The sequence below is a fragment of the Schistocerca gregaria genome, chromosome 1 (assembly GCF_023897955.1).
Source record: "Schistocerca gregaria isolate iqSchGreg1 chromosome 1, iqSchGreg1.2, whole genome shotgun sequence".
NCBI classification, from domain to species: Eukaryota; Metazoa; Arthropoda; class Insecta; order Orthoptera; family Acrididae; genus Schistocerca; species Schistocerca gregaria.
The window spans coordinates 531,005,091-531,024,943 of record NC_064920.1 but is presented as its reverse complement, the minus strand read 5'-3'; the positions used below and the strand labels follow the sequence as shown (position 1 = coordinate 531,024,943).

Here is a 19,853-nt window from a genome sequence, read left to right as displayed (position 1 = left end):
TGTGTTGGCAACAGGATGTGGTTAGAAATTGATTTAGCAGTAAGATAGATGAAAATGAGATGGTAAAACACTCGATGTAACTGTCATTCACTGAAATTTAGCCTACATGTTCTAGATGTTGAAAGTATATAAACCAAAATTGTCGCCAATCAGTAGAGCGACGTAATGTACTGACATTTTGACCTGTGTTATAAATATCATAATGAAAATATAACAAGCTGATTGTAGATCTTTTATGGACATGTAACTGTAGATTTGTTAAGACAGTGTAACGAAAAACTTCCATAATATGTTGAGCTATATATTTCATGCAGAATATTCCATCTGCTTCATGCATGTGCACAATTGCCAAAATAGCTTTCGTGAAATGGCTTGTTTTGTGACAGAGTGATCGTGTGACGACTTGGCTATGTACAGACGAGCAACGCAAACGCTTGGTGGACAATTCATTCACAGTCATTAGGCAGTGCCATGACGTCTTATTCCACTGAATTATATTCTCAATTGTCTCCCCAATCCTTGCCGTAGGAATCTCTGATCGACCTATTTTCAAGAAAGAAAATGGAGAAGGAGGGAAGTGGTGAGGCTTAAGGAATTTAAAGATGTCAGCGAGCTGACGTGTCGGCAATTTTAACACAATTGGCGTAGAAGATCTCTGACTGTCCCGTTTCCAAGAAATGAAATAGAAAATGGCATGAGGTGGGTATGGGAGAGGAGGAAGAGGGCGAGGAAAATGGAGTGGTGTGGCTTAGGTAAGGAGGCGTTGCTTTGAAGGTAGGGGCATGATGACGTTATGTGTTTGCCCTGCATTTAGGCATACCGGCAGTCAAAGGTGAAAAGATCCAGAATACTCTCCTCCCATGATCCAGAACGCCTACAGGTCTTCTTGTCTCCAGTGAACATAATCAATCCTGCCACTCAGTCTTCTCCTGATGCTGAAGGTGCTGGAATACAGGACGGGCTATAGTGTGTTAAACTTCACGTGTGCAACATGTGCGGGTCGTGTGCAGGTCAAAACTTGGCCTGTCACTCGGCTTTACCCGGTCCTTCTCGGAGGTATCCGGAACAGCGTGACATTTCATTCAGTATTATAGTGTGGAATTTTTCGGTCGGCACAACTTTCAGTTCGTCAGAACCGTGGTGCCAGCGCTGTTTACCTTTTGTTATTTGTCAGAAGGAATATTGGGTCTAACATCCGGTCGACATGGAGGTCATTAGCAGCGAAGCACAAGCTCGGATGGTGTCAAGGAAGGGGAAGGACACCGGCTGTGTCGTCTCAAAGAAACCATCTTGGCATTTTTGTCTGGAGTCCTTTAGGAAAATCACAGAAAACCTAAATAGGGATGGCCGGACGCGGATTTGAACTACCAACCTCCCGAATACGAGTCCATTGTGCGAATCATAGAGCCACCTCCCTCAGACGCTGTTTGTTCATGGTATGAAGGTCGGTGACAGGGTCCAATGGCTGTTTGCGCAAAAAGAGGCAGTCTACTAATCTATCGACACAAGCTTTTAAAAATGAATGGGAATGACGGAAGAGAGGGATCAGAATTCTTGTTATGTATTATGCATTCACATAAGAGACGGGTACTGCACATTTGCTATGAAACGAAATTACAATACCATGTTGAAAGGAAAATGTTTAGCTTATAGTGAAAGAGCAAAAAATTACAGCGGTCACCGGACGGAGTTCATTGTTCTGTACAACAAGAAGAACTTTGTGCTCATTTTGTGGGCATGCTGAATGTGCAGAAATCTGAGGTACGAATAATAAAGTTTCTGAAGGCGCACACATTATTCCATTGTCAGTTTTATCAGCTTTTTAATAGAACTGAACGAAGAGTATGGAGACATGTATTACAGCAAACTACGTCGGTTATGTCAAGGCGAATGCTTGGAAACATTTCTCGGTTTAAGACTTGCTGTTGTTGGATTTATGAAGGAAGAAAAAGTGACAACGAAAATTAGAACATCTAGAATGGATTGCAGACTTTACATTTTAAGTGGACTTGGCGGCACGCTGCCCACAGTAACAGATTGCAATGTGAGAAACTTCTTTCTGATTTTATGGGGATGCATTTAAAAAGATAATCGCGTTGTAAAAGGAACACATTGTGACAAATATAGTCCAGTTCCCTAAGCTCACTTGCGTTAAAGAACTAGCGATTTGAAGAACTCGTTGTGGCCTTGAAAGAGTTACAAGGATGGTTTTCTAAAAACTTTGAGGATACTAACAGTCTTACGTCTGGTTTCTAGACCATTTGCCATTCCTGTTGAAAGTGCAACAGTGCATGTGCAGACGTAACTGTTTGGCTTGCAAGGTGATTCCCATTTTAATGACAAATCCATTTAAGTTAAAATTGTCCACAACGTCTACATCTTTTACGAGGTTGTAAAAGAGCTACAATATTTCGACCAATATATGTGTATGAAAGACGTTTTTTCGATTATGAAACCAAATAAGTCACGATTACGTGGCAAGTCGAGTGCGAAAACCTGTCTAATTCTCTGCGTCTGTCCACATGCTGACAGTTTCTATCATATGAAAGTTATGTCTTCATCTCGCCAAAAATAAAACATACTGAAAATTTGTTTTGCTTATCGATGTTGTTGAGAAATGTGAAAATATAAAACCAAGTGTACGCAGTGTGACTCCGCTGCCATTTAAATGCGGCGCGTTCAGCGTTTTCACTCATTCCCCACGTCGCGCTCAGATAGCGTATCATGGTTGTGGTGGAAGTGGCAACCACGCTAGGCGCTATGACACACGTGCCCAGGCATGGCTCGTGAATCGAACTCTTAGTCACTCCTGCTGTAATACTTCGAAAGCTCTAATTTGTACTTAGATGTGTTACAAATTGAATGAGAAGAGCATTTTATACGACTGAAATCTCCGGTTATGGAATAATTCTTTACTTTCTCTCAAACTTTGTTGCTGATTATTTAACAGACAGCTGAAAAGTGACTTCATAATGGTATCCAGTGGGTAACGTGGAATCAAGTGGTAGGCCAAAAAAAGTGTCATCGGTCAGCGTATTGTTTGTATTCAGACCTGTAGGCTGCGGTAGACAATAGTGGCGCGCCGCTGGTAGAAGCTGCGCACACGACCGTTGGCCTGTCTTTTTCCGTGTATCTTCCTAATGTCCGCCAGCTGCTTGACAAGTTCTTGGAGAGTGGTCCTCTGCAGAATGAAGCACGCAACCTGTGGCAACGGAGAGATATACACTTTTATCGAATGATATTGTGGTAGAATCACATCACGACTCTATCACTAGTGGCATTTACTACTTACATTTACTATGTATATAGAATACATCACAAACAACTTGAAGTTTAATGCCAGAACATCATCGTCTTTACACAAGTTACATAAAAATATATGAATTATGTTTCTCTCTTTTTGATATCTTATTATAGCTGTAATTTTCAACTGGAAATAGCTTCTGGACTTATTGCACTGCCCAGAACGTGGTACCACACTATCCAGATCACATTGCGTTGCTTTCTGCTAGCATAAAGGTGATGTATGGGCTAGTTTATAATTCTACAGTAATAAATTGACAACAAAATTGCATCACAGCCGATTGCAGACAATTAAGGGAGGGAAATGATTACGTGGGCGGTATTTCGGATAATAAATAGTGTGGGGTTACTCTATAAGAATGTCCTGCTAGAACGTCGTCGACTGAAGAATATACTTTATTTCCCCTCAACTCTTGCTCATACACAGTACAGGGTGATTCACGAAGATATGCAAATATTATACAGTAAAACTAAAAAAAAAAGTTCATAGAAATATACTTCAGCACATGTTTAGTTACGGAGTAACAGTTAATAAAAGATTTTGCCTGAAATTTAGCAACTTCGCTAATATGAAGACATCGCAAAACTGTACGAGGTTAAAGTAAAGCACCATTTTCATTTATTTTATTGTTATTGATGTGGGAAACTAATAAAACATGTCCCAGACGTGTATATGCAGTAGTTTTCCAGAACATCCGGAGAGCAAAGATTATTAAACAAGTAAATTTGTTTACTTTTCATTAAGAATGTAGAAACGTTTATGTCATTGTTGGCAGCCGTTAGCGAGTTGTTTCAGTCGTTTCCTAACCATGAAACGAGTTAGTTGTAGAATAACACATTAAAATATTTGCATATCTTCGTGAATCACCCAGTATAATTGCTTGGTGAATGTCCTATCAAGATCTATAATTCATGGCGATTAACATGGTTCAGAATATCCTTGGCTAACGCATAGCCCTTGGTATCGATTGAGTTCTTCGCTATTCCTCTCACCTTACTTTTAGTGTGATGCATATCAGAAAATCTAAACTGTAAATGTCTTAGACTAAAATGAGTACATGAACATATACAATGGACGGAAGAGAATGGCCAGCCACTTTGATGTTCTGTTATCATTGTTCTCGGATATTTGTGATGCTTTTAAATGTGCTGTTGCTGTGTGCGCCCTAAATGGCATATACGGGCAGGTGGAAAAAAAGGAATGAAAAATCATTTTAATGGCAATTCTTCATGATTTTGATCTGATGCTGTGATCATAAGGTCTCTGAGTCATCTTTGGGTGTTCCGAACGGTCTACTCTAGAACTTAGCTATGGTCGTAATGTGTCCTATGCAGTGGATTCGGCTAGTTGAAATTTTAGCAAGGGGGTCCTGGGGAACTAACACTGAAGAAAAGTAGTTAGATGTATACGAAGTGTGTAGGCGGTGTAGAGGAGTAAAGAGATATGAAGTACTATGGAGATATAGTGCAACCAATGTTAGCGGAGCAGAGGCGAGACATGAGACTCAAACTCATACGTGTCAATGATTGGGAGTCAATCATCACAGATTCGAAACTATGCTGACGCTGAACGAAATTTGTTATATAGAAATAAATAAAAAACATTGGTTTTTTATGGGCTATGGTCTCCACCACACCCCAAGGCGAGACAGGTGGGCAATTCTGTTTCTCGCATTTCCGAGTACGCCACAGAACTGTAAGATGTGCGCATGTCTGTTGCAGATTCACCGAAAGTGGGTCCCTTGTCTTTAATGAAAAGTGCCGCAAACTATTGTGCAAGTAATGAGGCTTAGAGGTTTGCGTTGTAACCCCATCACCGCAATTATTTATTATTAAGAATGTATCAGTTCTTGAAATTTATTATGTTTGTAATGTTTGTATATTCCGGAATATTCGAGGTTTTGTATAAATAACAGCTCACTCCGACCAGAAATTCGGTTCTGTTCGATCTGCAAGTTGGTTTCGTAATAAATATGCTTTCAGTGGTAAGTGTTGAAATAATGGCCCTGCTTTCAGATTTGGACCTGACTGCGGTTACGATGGGACATTGTATGATGGAGACGCTGGGTATACGTCTCAGTGGCTCCAATTAGGCACTGTAAAAGCCGTTGCCTACATGGACAGGAACCGGAATACAAGCAGTACATCGTTCCCACAGTCCATATATTCATGAGACAAATGGATTCCAAAATAGCAACAAGTCAGCTGCACATCAGACGTCCGTCAACGTTTTCCAGAGAAGCCACTCAGGACCCGAATAAATGGCTGAAAGCGTTCGACAGAGTCGCCAAATGCAACAGATAGGAGGACATGATGCGTCTGGCAAATGTGTCCTTTTACTTGGACGTCAACAGCCCAGCAGTGGTTCTATAACAACAAAGAAAAGCTCGTTAGCTGGGATAAACCCCAGTCCGAACTCATAGAAACATTTGGTGACAATCAGCAGCACGTTCGCTGATCGGAAGCACTTCCCGGAGAACAGGCCTTAACGTCCTGGGGAAACGATGCAGCCCTACATAGATAATATTTTGACCATATGCCACATTATTAATCCGAATGTGATAGAAACCGATGAAATTTCACACTAGATAAAAGGGTATCAGAACACAGGTACCAAGCTCTCTTAGTAAACGATGTCACAACAACCGAGGAATGCATCAGGTGGTCCAGCGCACTGAGGGAACGCAACCGTAAAGAGTTGGTCGAATGAAGTATGAACGTCTCTCCAATGTGGTCCCTTTGACAGTTGTGGAACACTACCACGACCTCGCCTCTCTCATACGCCAGGTTATAACAGAAGAAATGCAACTGTTTACGGCAGCCAGAACTGTGGAACCGATGAGCATGAGATAGCAGCCATGAATGTCGATCCCATAAGTCTGGAGGTATGTAGTTGCGAGACAAAAGCGCGCGCAAGTGTGTGGGTATGCCAACGGCGTGGTGCTAATGCAAGTAGCAAGGCTTTTTGGATGTGTTGGACATATAATTTTCTAGACCACAGCACAATATTAATTAACGAAATAATTTAAAGCACATTATTAAAGGAAGGGTAATGTGTGGTTAAAGTATGATTCAAAGGTATTCACAAATCGAAGATGAAGCTTAGCCCATGTAAGTGTTGTCGTCGAAATATTACCCGGAGCCAGCAGCTTCGCTTCGAGTAAGACTGTTCCATTCCATACAACCAGTACTGTAAAGGACTTGCCATTGCGTGGAATTCTTTTAATTATTATACTGCGCACGTAAAAATTAAATCGCAGTCCTGTGGTAATTATTGATCCAAGTCATTACTACTGTAAGCAAAATCTGAATCGACTCATTTCTCCTACCGATGTGACCGAGCGGTTCTAGGCGCTTCGGTCTGGAACCGCGTGACCGCTACGGTCGCAGGTTCGAATCCTGCCTCGGGCATGGATGTATGTGATGCCCTTAGGTTAGTTAGGTTTAAGTAGTTCTAAGTTCTAGGGGACTGATGACCTCAGATGTTAAGTCCCATAGCGTTCAGATTCATTTGAACCATTTTCTCCGACCGAGTACCTCATTTTGAAAAAGAGAAATAGTTGAATATAAAAATAGTGGAAGTGGCAAAAACTTAAGCTAAATTTTTGTTATTCTTAAAAGAATTATTCTCGTTTGTTTATACAAATTATTGTTTTGAAAGCTAAGTTGAATAAATATTGAAATCAGTTATTCTGGAAAACTGTAGTAAATTATATTCAAATATGTTTTTCAGCTGTGTGTAGTCAGTAATTTCATGCAACAGTCACGGCTCATCGTTGTCTTCACAAATTTTTGCTGTAACCTTATTTATAGTTATTTACTATACTTTTTGGCAATGCATTTTTATCGCTGGGAGGAAGTAGTTAGTTAAACTTAGTGTCAATAAACATTACTGTGATGAGGTCATGCTGTGTAATCATTGTTGTATTGTATTAGGCAATGTCAATCAGTTATGATTCTAAATAATTCTAAAACGTTCAGTACAACGTTAACTCTCAAAATAAATTTTATGGTAGCTTGCATATGCAGCTGAATTCCCTTGAGTAAAGACCATTTGTAGCACACATACATACCATTAATTGTTATGTAAGTTGAAGTTTAATCAAATCCAGTCAGTATCAAAACTATGTTCCACTTTAAGACTGGCCACCGTATTATTTCACTATATAATCGAGTTTCGTAATCAAGTAATCGATCAAAACTGATGTTTATAATTACACATCTTTGTATCTAATTATATTTTTGGACAAGAAATCTAATGCCATATTAAAGATTAGTTGTACTCTTTCCATCATATTTTCGGCTTGTCTTCTCCAGTGTAGATGTCTTTTCTGATAATTAGTTGAGTTTAATCACAACGACTGCATGAATACCAAAGGGTGAAGCAGAGTTACAGACAATGGGCATCATCCATCAACTACCCTGCCCTTATATAGGATGTCACCGGCTGAACGGCGAATATTCTAGGAGGAATTGGAAAAGATGCTCCAAGATGACGTCAGTGTACCGTCAGAGAGCCCATAGTCCTACCCTGTGTTCCACGACACACAAAAAACCGGCTCTGAGCACTATAGGACTTAACATCTTAGGTCATCAGTCCCCTAGAACTTAGAACTACTTAAACCTAACTAACCTAAGGACATCACACACAGCCATGCCCGAGGCAGGATTCTAACCTGCGATCGTAGCGGTCGCGCGGTTCCAGACTGAAGTGCCTAAACCTCTCGGCCACCACGACCGGCCAACACGACACATTCCGTACTACAGCTGACTGAACAAATTCACGAAAAAAGATATCTGCCCACTTCCTTTCATTGATGGCACATTAGACTGCTTGACAAGAGCAAAGAACAAGGGATGGACAAGAATATGGAAATACCAAAAACACAACACATTATCATGCCTAATTCACCGTAGGGAAACTATTGGCATTAAAACAGCTTCCGTTCACATAGGAATCTATGAATACGCGCCTTGTTAGTTTTCAAGGAACTCTTAAAGTATTCTCCCTGCAAAACATTGGCAAGTTCAGGTAACCATGACGGAGGTGCAGAGTTGACACGCGCCCTTCTGTCTACAATAGGCCACAAAGGCTCATTACAACTGAGATCCGGTAATTATGGAGACCAGGGGAGATATGACACAATCATTCATCCTCATCCTCACAAAACCAGTCCTGGGCGATGCGAGCTGTGTTAACAGGGAGCCTGTTGTTTAGAAGCAGCATCATCACTGGCAAATGAACATTGTACCATGGGATAATCCTGATCAGCCAAAATGCTCACATAATCCTTGGCTGTAATGCCATCTGGCAGGGTAACCATTGGAATACCACGATATTGGGTGCCCGACTCAACACCAAACCCTCAGCACGATTCACTCTTGTCACGTAAACTCGGCCAGAAATTTCGGGGATTTTCATCATTGATAAGTGCTTTTAGCGAGCTCGCACTGCAATTCCCTTCTTGTGGAACTCTCTTCGTGTTGGTTCAAATGGTTCAAATGGCTCTGAGCACTGTGGGACTTAACATCTGAGGTCATCAGTCCCCTAGAACTTAGAACTACTTAAAGCGAACCTACGTAAGGACATCACACACATCCATGCCCGAGGCAGGACTCGAACCTGCGACTGTAGCAGTCGCGCCTGGAACCGCTTGGCCACCGCGGCCGGCCCTTCGTGTTGTTTTGGCTAGTGTGACATGCAGTTGATTAGTGACTTTTGCAACTGTCGTACTCTTATTTTTTGTCACAATGCTCTTCAATGAACGTCTGTCGCCGCCACACAACACACACTTTCGTCCACGTTGTGACTTAGCGGATGCTGTTTTTCTGCTTTCCCTATATGCAGTATAGATCCTCAGTGCGGTGTCTCTTGAAAAACCAAATATTTCAGCTACCCTGATTACGAAAGTACCCACCATGAGAGCACCAACAATTTCCCCATCTCCAAATTCATATTGTTTCGACATAGTGCACTCACAACTACACAGCACATCGCCCTGGCCAAGACTGACACTTGCAACAAATTGAGGACACTGAACTGGTGCTGTTTGTGGTGAAATACAGAACCGCAGCCTGCAGGCTTGACTAGAATCGCCATTTATGTTCAAGCATACATTTCTCGTGGTATTTCCCTATTTTTCTCCAACACCTGTATTTCTTAACTATAGTCGTGCAAACAGGCTACTGGAAAATCGATCTTGAAAAGGCTGATTGGGAAAAAATTGTCTTCACAGCTCCTGGCAGCCTCTGACAAGGGAAACTTCCACCGGACCTCTCTAAAATGGTCCAGGATCAAAATCTGCAACATCGAGCATCTTAGTTGTGAGGCCACGGTGTTGGACTGCGAAGGGGGATATCCGTCTCAAAATCTCCCTAACGCCCCATATTTTTCTTCCACAAAACTTTGAACTGTTCACCCGGTCACTGAAGTGTATGTTCGCTGTATTCAAATTTGAGTGTGGCCTAAAGTCATAGATACGTCCTATTTGATCTATACAAATATCACATGTTATGACTTTGAATCCAATTTTGGAATTTCGACCCTTGAATTCTTTTGGTGTAACTTATTTCACACCATTTTATTTGTTGTTTTCATTTCTGAGAGAGGTCTATGCAGCCTCCCACTTGTCATCACATTTACTTGCAACAGTAATGTATTCTTGCTACATGACTCATATTCTACAACCAAAGTACAGTATGACAACTGCCAAGACTACCGAAGGAGAACAGATATGTCAATGACCGGATTGTCATTTTGTGAAAAAACAATTGGCACATGAGGGAGGTTTGTACATGGATCTCCCACTTTGCAGTCCAACACTGTGACCACACAACCACGACGTCATGGTTCACTTGTTGTTGCACATCTTGAGCTTGGACCATTCACCGTTTCTATTTTTCTTCTTTTTTCACGATTCAGTACACCTTCTTCGTGTTTTCATACTTGATCTGTGTTTAGTTTTTGAAGGGCTATCCAATGAGTCATTTTACCAATAAATCTGATAAGATGCGATGGGGACTTTCCCTTATAAGAATTCAGAACTACGCAGTTTGGACTAGATAATGCTCCAGCCACCTTTGAGTGTATGATGCACAACCTGCTTTGATACCTTAAATGGTGGATATGTCTTTTCTCTCTGGATGACTCTGTCGTTTTTCCAAAGACATTTGAAGAACATCTACGTTGCCTGAAAACTGTGATGAAGTATGTTCAGACTGCAGGCCCTGCTCGAATCCGAAAATAATCCTCTTCACCATCTAGTGAATGGCAATGGAGTACAGCCAAGTCCGGAGACAATAAGAGCAGTCACAGGTTTTCTGACTGCCCTGCACTTGTGTGATGTGAGAGGTTTTCTCAACATGCACATGCACCAAATACTGTGCAACATTATCTTTCTCTGTCCCTAAGGAGGCACTGACGTCTTCGACAGTCCTACCATTGTATGCTGAGAATGCCGAGACAGAACTGCACACTGACGCTAGCAATTATGGGATAGGTGCAGCTGTAGTACAAATTCTAGAAGGTGCTAGGCAAGTGATATGCTTCCAAAGAATTTTGCAAGTCGAAAGAGAGCTACTCTACCCGTAAAACCAGAGGAGAGTGCCTTGCAGTTGTTTGGGTCATTAACAAGTCCTGGCCATATTTATTTCGCAAACAATTCGTCACTGCAATAGACCACTACTCTCTATGCTGGCAGACTAGGCTGAAGGATCCGACGGGTTGAATGGTGAGATTGGTACTGAGGATTCAGGTATACAACATCACAGTGATATTCAAAAACACAAGGACACTGACTACCTATCAACGAATGCTTTTGTGAAAAAAAAAAAGAATCTTCCTGGCAGATTAAAACTGTGTGCCGTACCGAGACTCGAACTCGGGACCTATGCCATTCGCGGGCAAGTGCTCTATCAACTTTTTTTTATTATTATCAGATTGACTTGGTATATTTCACGAGAATTCAGACAACCATAGTCAAATCATCATTTAATATTAGCTGCAAAAAGAAAATCAACAAATTAGTTGAAACACAAATAAAACATTACTTCTGAAGGGGAAGACCAACCCGTTATCCCACCCGTATGAATTTTGGGTGTATATATATATATATATACATGCAAAAGAGAAAAAAAAATTACGAAAAAATACAACAAGGGAGGGGACCCAAGCTCAGGGAAGAAACAGGAATCACAGGGGAACTTAACCAACACCTTGACGGTTAAACACAAGAAAAAGCATATTCGCAAAAAGCGTTCGGTATTGTGGTAACCGCTGCCATTTCCAATGCGCAGGTGACAAATAATGGTGAAAAACACGGGGATCTGGGTCATTACCGCCTTCAATGACGTAGTGGACATAGTAACCCAAGAGCCAGACAATCGTGTTCGTTTTCGTCTGAGGAAAATAAGAGATGTCCGGATGTAAGAAGATGTCGTCTGGGAATGCGGTTTCAGGCCCTCTAGTAAGAAAAGCTAATTGACGGCGGACCCAGAGCCAATGATCCCGTCCGCAAGCAACTAGCCTGTGAAGTAAGGTGTCAGTTTGATGACATTCCTCACACTGATCAGTCGGACGAAGGCCAATACGAAAAAGACGATCACCAGTAGGTATCAGACGGTAAATGACCTTATACCACGTTGAAACAATCTCCATCGGCAAAATGGGAAGACTAAGATGAGACCAGACCGTTTTCCATGACGTTGACGGGGAAGCAAGTTCAACAGAAGAAGGGAAACATGCTGTACCCCAACGGATTTGTAGCATGTTGGTAGTAATATGCGTCATAGAAAGTATATCAGCACCCAGAATACCGACAAGTACAAAGTATTCACGAATGTGCCGCAATTTAGGATTAATCCGTCCAACATCAACAGGAGGGGTCAGACTGGCCGGCCGGAGGCGGGAAAGTAAACGAGAGGTGACTGAATGCGGAGCCCGCGTACAGGTTAAAACATTGCGGCGGGCAAATAAGATGGACGTCTTCACTTTGATATCTGAAAGACCCAATCCTCCAAGCTTCCGAGGCCTGGCCACAACTTCATACCGGACACGGAAGACATGGCGGCGCCACAGAAATCGACTAAACAGCTGTTTCAGCCTGCGGGCCATCATCGCGAGAAGCGGTAAGACCTGCGCAACGTAGTATATTTTACTGAAGACATAGGTCTCTAAAGCCCGTGCCTTGTGAAGGAGGCTAAGAGAACGGCGGTCATGTTCAAGGATCGCCCCGTGAACACGACTCGTAACCTCACGCCAATTTAGTGCCGCCATTTTGATCGGATTACGATCCACTATGATCCCCAAGGTCTTATGGCGATCGACAACCGTCGCCCAAGGAATGACGACATGATCAAAGCCTCTCAACGGCAGGAACGTGCATTTGCGATCATTAATGCGAGCACCAGCAAGACCACAAAATGAATCCAAGGTATCCTTAAGCCGCGGTATGTCCTCGGCATGTCGTACTAAAACCATGACGTCATCGGCGTATGCACGGACTGCAAAAATTTCCCCCAATATATTCCAGCCACGTAATTGCATGGTGAGATGGTGAAGTAAGGTCTCTAAGGATAGAACAAAAAGTGACATGGATAAGGGGCTTCCCTGGGGTAACCCCCGTCTGATCGATATCCGGGGGGTAGGGTGACCGTTCACAATCACCGAGACACTGATACCGGTAAAAAGATTAGTTAAGACTTGTCGAGCATCATTATTAAAGCCGACAGCGGTGAGCACTCTCTATAAAAAATCATGGCTGACGCGATCGAACGCTTTTTGGAAATCAAGAAAAAGCAAAGCCCCTGGGATATTAGCGGCAGCCGCCACCGAGATTACATCGCGACATTCGAGAACGGAAGTCAGTATCGTGCGTCCAGGCACACAGCTTTGGTGGGCGGCAATAATGGTATCGAGCAGCTTAGAGAGACGGATATTAATTGCTCGAGCGACAAGTTTATAATCAAAGTTAAGGAGAGTAATAGGACGGAGGGAATCAATTGCAGGTCGACCTGTGGATTTCGGGAGGAGGACCATTCTGCCTTCCTGAAAAGGAGCAGGAAGTGAGACTCCCCGCATCACTTCATTTAGCATTGACGTTAAGGTGTCACCAATGAGCGGCCAAAATTGAACATAGAACTCCTTAGGAATACCATCTAATCCAGGCGACTTGCGGGACTGCGATCCTGCAACAACATCATATATGTCATCCTTCTGAAAGGGACGCAGAAAGGCGTCGTTTAATTGAGGAGTGACGACGCGAGGCAGCAAGGAGGTAAAGTCGTCAAGAGAGGTTTCCGCCGGGACATGAGTATCGTACAGATCAGTAAAATAGGTGTAAACGAAGTCAGAAATGTCACGGTGAGAGGTAAACACGCGGCCGTCAGCGGTTGTGAGGGAGGCAAGGCACCCACGTTTCCGGCGCGACCGTAAACGGACTAGATGGTAGAGTGAGTCAGTTCCTCTTGTAGAAGAGAACGTGGTTGAGACCTCGTCCGCAGGCCCTCCAGTTGAATGCGTTTGAGCTGCAGTAATTTGGCTTTGATGCGCTGTATATCAGTAACCCGTAGGGGAGCATGCGTAGCACTATCGTACAGTTGACGTAAGACAGAATAGTAAAATTCTTGCGTTCGTCGATCTTCTGCCACCTTCGCAGCCCCAAAACGCATGAGAGCCCTACGGATGTGTGGTTTTGCATACAGTGTCCACCATGCCACGATAGACGGGTACCGGTCCATAGTACGAGAACAACGAGTCCAAATGTCCTCCAGGACGATACCAAGGGAGGTATCTTGCAAATACGCGATATTGAGCATCCAAGGAGGACGAAACAATTTTACCGGTTGTCGCTCGTAATTAAAAGTAACGGCTACAGCGCAATGATCAGTAAAACAGGCTGGTATCACATCAACAGCCAGAAGTTGCCCACACAAGGAATCGGAAAGGTAAAAGCGATCGAGGCGACTGCTAGACGTGGGAGTAAAGTAGGTATGTCGCACAAGTGTAGGATAGCGAAAAACCCACACGTCACGCAGGTGCAAGGAGCGCACAAGGTCGTCGAGTTCTTTACTGAAATTAAAATTAGGAGACTGATCTACCGGCCGTAGAACACAATTGAAGTCCCCACCTAAAATTATCTTTGTCGGGGATTTACGAAGCAGGTAAATGACTTCTTCTTTATAGAAACTCGAACGTGCGGTAGTACAACCCGAACCAGAAGGGGCATAAAGAAGGAGTAAACTGAGATCATAAGACGTGCACCCGATCCCCCTTCCACTGTCGAGTACTTCGAAATTCATCAACGGAATGCCTTCTCTATAAAACAAGGCAGTGCCCGTAGAAAGTTCGGAAGCGACATTAAAAAACGTCGAGAACCCAGGAATGGAAAACTGGTCGAATAGGACTTCCTGTAAAAAAACAACATCTGTCCCAGACTGATAGATAAACTGTCGCAAAGCGGCGAGCCGAAGCTCAGAACATATTCTGTTAATATTCAGAGTAAGAAATGTATATGCTTGCATGGAACTTCAACCCAGAAAGAAGAACGAAGATCGGTAGAGAGCCGTCAGCTGACGGAGCAACATACAAGTAATCGTACCAGAAACAAGCGCTGAACCACAGAGAGAAAAACTACGAAACAGAACCCTCATCTTCCCACTGCTTTTTCTTCGGCCGTGACGCGGCTCTCTGTGGCTGTTTACGGATTCGACTGCGGCTCCGCGGTGCCGACGCTGCAGCGTTCGGCTGCGTGGGAGCATCATGTAGACATTCCGTGTCAGATTGCGGGAGAGAGGCCTCTACATCCCACTCGTCCGCAGACATGGGTTCACGGTGGGACAGTTGGTGAATAACAACGGGATCCACTGGCTCTGGAGAATCAATCAGTTGTTTGATGGGAGGAGGCTGTGACCCAGAGGGGGCGACAGAAATTCCAGAAGGGGGATGCGAAACAGAGTCAATAGGAGAAGTGTCAGAGAGAACCGGAGAAGACACGTGGCAACCAGAAGCAGGTTCCGTCACGGGCGTCTCCGAAGAGGCTGCCGCGGCAGCAGGAACAACGTCAGATAAGGTGTCAGGGAGCTTCTGCAAAGGCGTGATAGCACCTGTGGCGTCCTCATCCACGATTTCTGACTGAGAAAGAGAGTCCTTTACCGGAGGCCCATCGGAAGGGCGAGCCAATAAGGAAGATTCATCAGCCGCATCATCCTGTGTTCGCCGACGCTTGTTGTGAGAAATCAGCGCGGGCACATCGGAATTAAGGGCAGCAACATCCCTACTCAAGGACAACGGGGGAAAATCACGGCCGTTGTCGGGCAACGGATCACTGCGTCCCTCAGTAACAGTGAGCGATTCAGTCCGAGATCCTTGCGGGAGAAGATCAGCTAAAGTCAATTTTTTACGCTGTTCGTATGTAGGTTTTAATACCACCACACGCCGCGGACAATTAGTACGGAAATGACCAGTTTCATTACAATAATAATATGTTCCTTCCTGGCCACTGTACGTGATATGGACCCTATAACCACATACCTGTAGGTGAGAAGGAATAGGTTTTTTGACCACCATTTCCACCGACCGAATACCACTATATACCTGTAAGCGGTGCTGAGCAGACCAGCGTTCCTTTCGAATATGGCGTACGTCCCCATAAGGAAGCAAAACGGACTTCAGAAAACAGTCGTCAACCTCGGGCGGAAGGTTAAATACCCGAACATTCGTATATATCACTTCTGCATTTGCCAAGAGAACCATACTAGTGGAACCATCACGGTGCGTAAAGGGTACCTGAGAACCATGACGAGAAAGTAGCCTATCAACCTGGAGCGGGTCAAGAAACTTAACAAAAAACACATATAATTCGCTGTCGAAATATGCGGTATGAACCTGATCAGTAGTGACCTTAACTGTATCGACTAACCAGTCATGTATCTCCAAAGAACCGGGCTGGACGTGACGCGTGGATTTGTCAAAGGTAAAACTGACTGTACCTGTACGCGGAACTTTCGTGGGAACCATGGTGGACATCACGGCGAGAGACGACGCCGCGACAGGAAGGGCCGCACGAACACCAAACACCAGCCGACAACCAGCGATGCGACGCGCACGGAGACCAACACGGCACTAAACTGACAGGAGGAAAACACGCTGCGCTACGGTAGAGGCGGAACTAAGAGCACAACCTAGTCGCCCGACGCGCGAAGCGAGAATTGGAACTGAGCTAACCAAGCACGACTCACGCCCCGTCCTCACAGATTTACTTCTGCCAGTACCTCGTCTCCTACCTTCCAAACTTAACAGAAGCACTCCTGCGAACCTTGCAGAACAAGCACTCCTGAAAGAAAGGATATTGCGGAGACATGGCTTAACCACAGCCTGGGGGATGTTTCCAGAATGAAATTTTCACTCTGCAGCGGAGTGTGCGCTGATATGAAACTTCCTGGCAGATTATAGCTGTGTGCCGGACCGAGACTCGAACTCGGGTGCTTTGCCTTTCACGGGTAAGTGCTCCACCAACTGAGCTACCCAAGCACGACTCACGCCCCGTCCTCACAGTTTTAATCTACCAGGAAGTTTCTATCAGCGTACACTCCACTGCAGAGTGAAAATTTCACTCTGGAAACATCCTCCAGGCTGTGGCTAAGCCATTTCTCCGCAACATCCTTTCTTTCAGGAATGCTTGTTCTACAAGGTTCGCAGGAGAGCTTCTGTTAAGTTTGGAAGGTAGGAGACGAGGTACTGGCAGAAATAAAGCTGTAAGGACGCGGCGTGAGTCGTGCTTGAGTAGCTCAGTTGGTAGAGCACTTGCCCGTGAAAGGCAAAGCTCCTGAGTTCGTGTATCGGTTTGGCACACAGTTTTAATATGCCAGGAAGTTTCGTATCAGCGCACACTCCGCTGCAGAGTGAAAATATCATTCTAAAAAAAAAAAAAATTGAATGTGTGTGAAATCTTATGGGACTTAACTGCTAAGGTCATCAGTTCCTTAGCTTACACATTACTCAACCTAAATTATCCTAAGGACAAACACACACACCCATGCCCGAGGGAGGACTCGAATCTCCGCCGGGATCAGCCGCACAGTCCATTTTGTGAAACACAGCAGAGTGGATGAACTCTCAATTATTGCTGCATTACATGACATTGCTGCTGAACAAAGGGAAGATACAGCACTACTGAAAAATACAGGTGCCCTGTAGAAGGATGAACTGACGCAAAAAGAACATCAGTTAATTAACATAATGTTGTAGAAGAGGAACTGTGATCTGATAGTGAGGAATGGTAGGTTCTCATCGCAGCTATCTTGAAGAATCAGATGTAGGAATGACTGGCCATGTTTCGTCTGATCCGTTAGCTACTGTAAAGGATTAGGCCGACAGAAGCGTGTGTGCAGTTACTTCCAAATATCTGTCACCAAATACACATGCAGCAGCACCATTCCATCGAAATGGAATCGATTTCGTGGTGACAAATGGGAATCGATGAATGAATAATAGTCTGCACTGACTCCCGTGCCGACTCCCGACTGCCAAAGCTCCCTAAATTACAAGGGACCTTGTAGAAGACATCATTCCGAAGCACAGAACTCCCTCTGTGATGGTCACTGAAGATGAAAATGTTTTGCTGGGGAATCTAGTGGTGTAAATAATTTCGCGTTGCGGCAAAACCAACACGACGATTAACTATCTACCACTGGCAGATGGATTGCCTCACAGAAAGACTTGGAAGATGTTTATTGATGTACATTGATATCGAACAGAGAGATTAGGAGACAACTCTGTCTCATGACATTCATGTACAACGCAGCAAAGCAAGACACTTTATGTCTCACACCATTCTTTTGTTCCATAGTTGTGAAGTCAAAACAATAATGGTTGCACTGTTTCTGTTTCAGATGTGCAATACTCAGGATGACGACATGAAAAACTTCCTCATCAGAACCAAAGAAGCGAAATATCTGGCTCATATCCGGAACCTGGACTCCCAGGAGAAAGGCCGAGAGTGGTATAATGCCAGGCACCGGCCAGTGAGATGCACCCCAGGAGACTTCGTATGGAGTTTTAAGACTATGCAGAAAGTGGGACTATGGTAAAGTAACTAAGGCGGTGCTTTGCCCATGCCGGTGAAAGTCTAGGAGAGATACTTCACAGTCAACCTTTCTGCTCTCCATTATCTGTCCTGGTTGCCGAGGCTTCTCGACCTCCCGCTCGCACACCGGTGCACTCCTTTGGCGTCGGGCAGGAGGTCTGGGCATGGACCTTCTCTCATCCATGGGTGCGCTGGGCACCTGTGGTCATCACCGAGCGCTGTGGCTAGGCGATGGCGTGTCTCCAGTGGGCCGACGGTTCCACCGCCCGCCGGCACCTGAACCAGCTCCGCCCCTATCTGGTGGACCATGACACCCTAGGGGAACTGCCAGTGCCTGTCGCCGACCGCCCTGTGGCGGAAACTCCGCTTGCGTCGCCGCCTCCCGCCCCTGCCGGCCACAAATCCATGGACGTCGACCAGGACGCCCCTGCTCCTATGGACTGTTGTGGTGCTGTGCATGGGGTGGGAAATGTAGTGGCCCCTTATTGTTAGAGGGCCCACACAACTGACACGCAAGATGGGTTGATGACCCGCTTTCAGGACCACGGAGAGAAACATCACCAGTGGACAGAAACAATAACAGACTTTCCAAATAAACATGGAAGTACTTCGTCAGACATCACGTGACAGTGTTCCACCAACTGGAACTCATATGACTCATGTAGCATTCCACCGACGTGGCTTTATACGCACCACCAGTGTTTACCAACTACTAAGAACAGCTCCGGCCAGTACTTACGCCAGCCCTAGCATTGTATTCACTCGCCCTAGCATTGTAGTAGCACGTTGTATTTTGTAGTGTAAATTTTGGTCACTAGTTTCTTCCATTGTCTTGTTTACTTATCTGATTTGCCACCACAAGAGTTATGAGGTTTTTTTCTGTTTGTTCTTGTGTTTAACACTTGGTGTACACCAAAAAGGCGTTTTTCTTGTTTTATAATAAAGTATGTTCAGACTGACTATTAGTTCTTTCCTGACGACCGTAGGACACTACACCTTCCACGCTTCACAGCTGGAGTTACGCACTGAGTATTCAAGTGCTCATGGCGTTAACGGCGTACGAATTGACGGCGTTTACATCTAAGTGTTTCGATCTTGGATTCTTCGGTGAATAAGACTCTTTTCCATTCCCCTGTTGTCCAATGTTGGTGTGTGGCAGCCCAATGAAGCCTTTCGTTCTTGTTGTATTATCCCGGAGGTAGTTTTCTCTTAGATATTGTCTCACTATTGACTCATTCGCTGGTGTGCCCCTAGTTGTGTTGAATTCAGCAGTCAGTTCACAGTTTTGAACCTATTACGTTTACAGGCCACTAGCAAATACTTTTCCTGGGGTTCTGATATTTTCCCAAGTGCTCCTGAGCGAGGATGATTATCATATGAACCTGTATCTCGATACCGGTGTATGGTCTTGACAACTCCGCTGGGTGAACTCTTGAGTGTCTTTGATATTTGTTGGACACTGTTACC

At 44.3% G+C, this 19,853-nt stretch overlaps 1 protein-coding gene across 1 annotated transcript in view; it reads right to left on the bottom strand.

The window, feature by feature from the left end:
* LOC126358277 (odorant receptor Or2-like) overlaps positions 1–19,853 on the bottom strand; it is a 137,754-nt gene that overhangs the window by 75,678 nt on the left and 42,223 nt on the right. Inside the window, exon 4 of the mRNA XM_050007538.1 lies at positions 3,053–3,202. Coding sequence (XP_049863495.1) covers positions 3,053–3,202 — 150 coding nt within the window. The remainder of the gene's footprint in view (positions 1–3,052; positions 3,203–19,853) is intronic.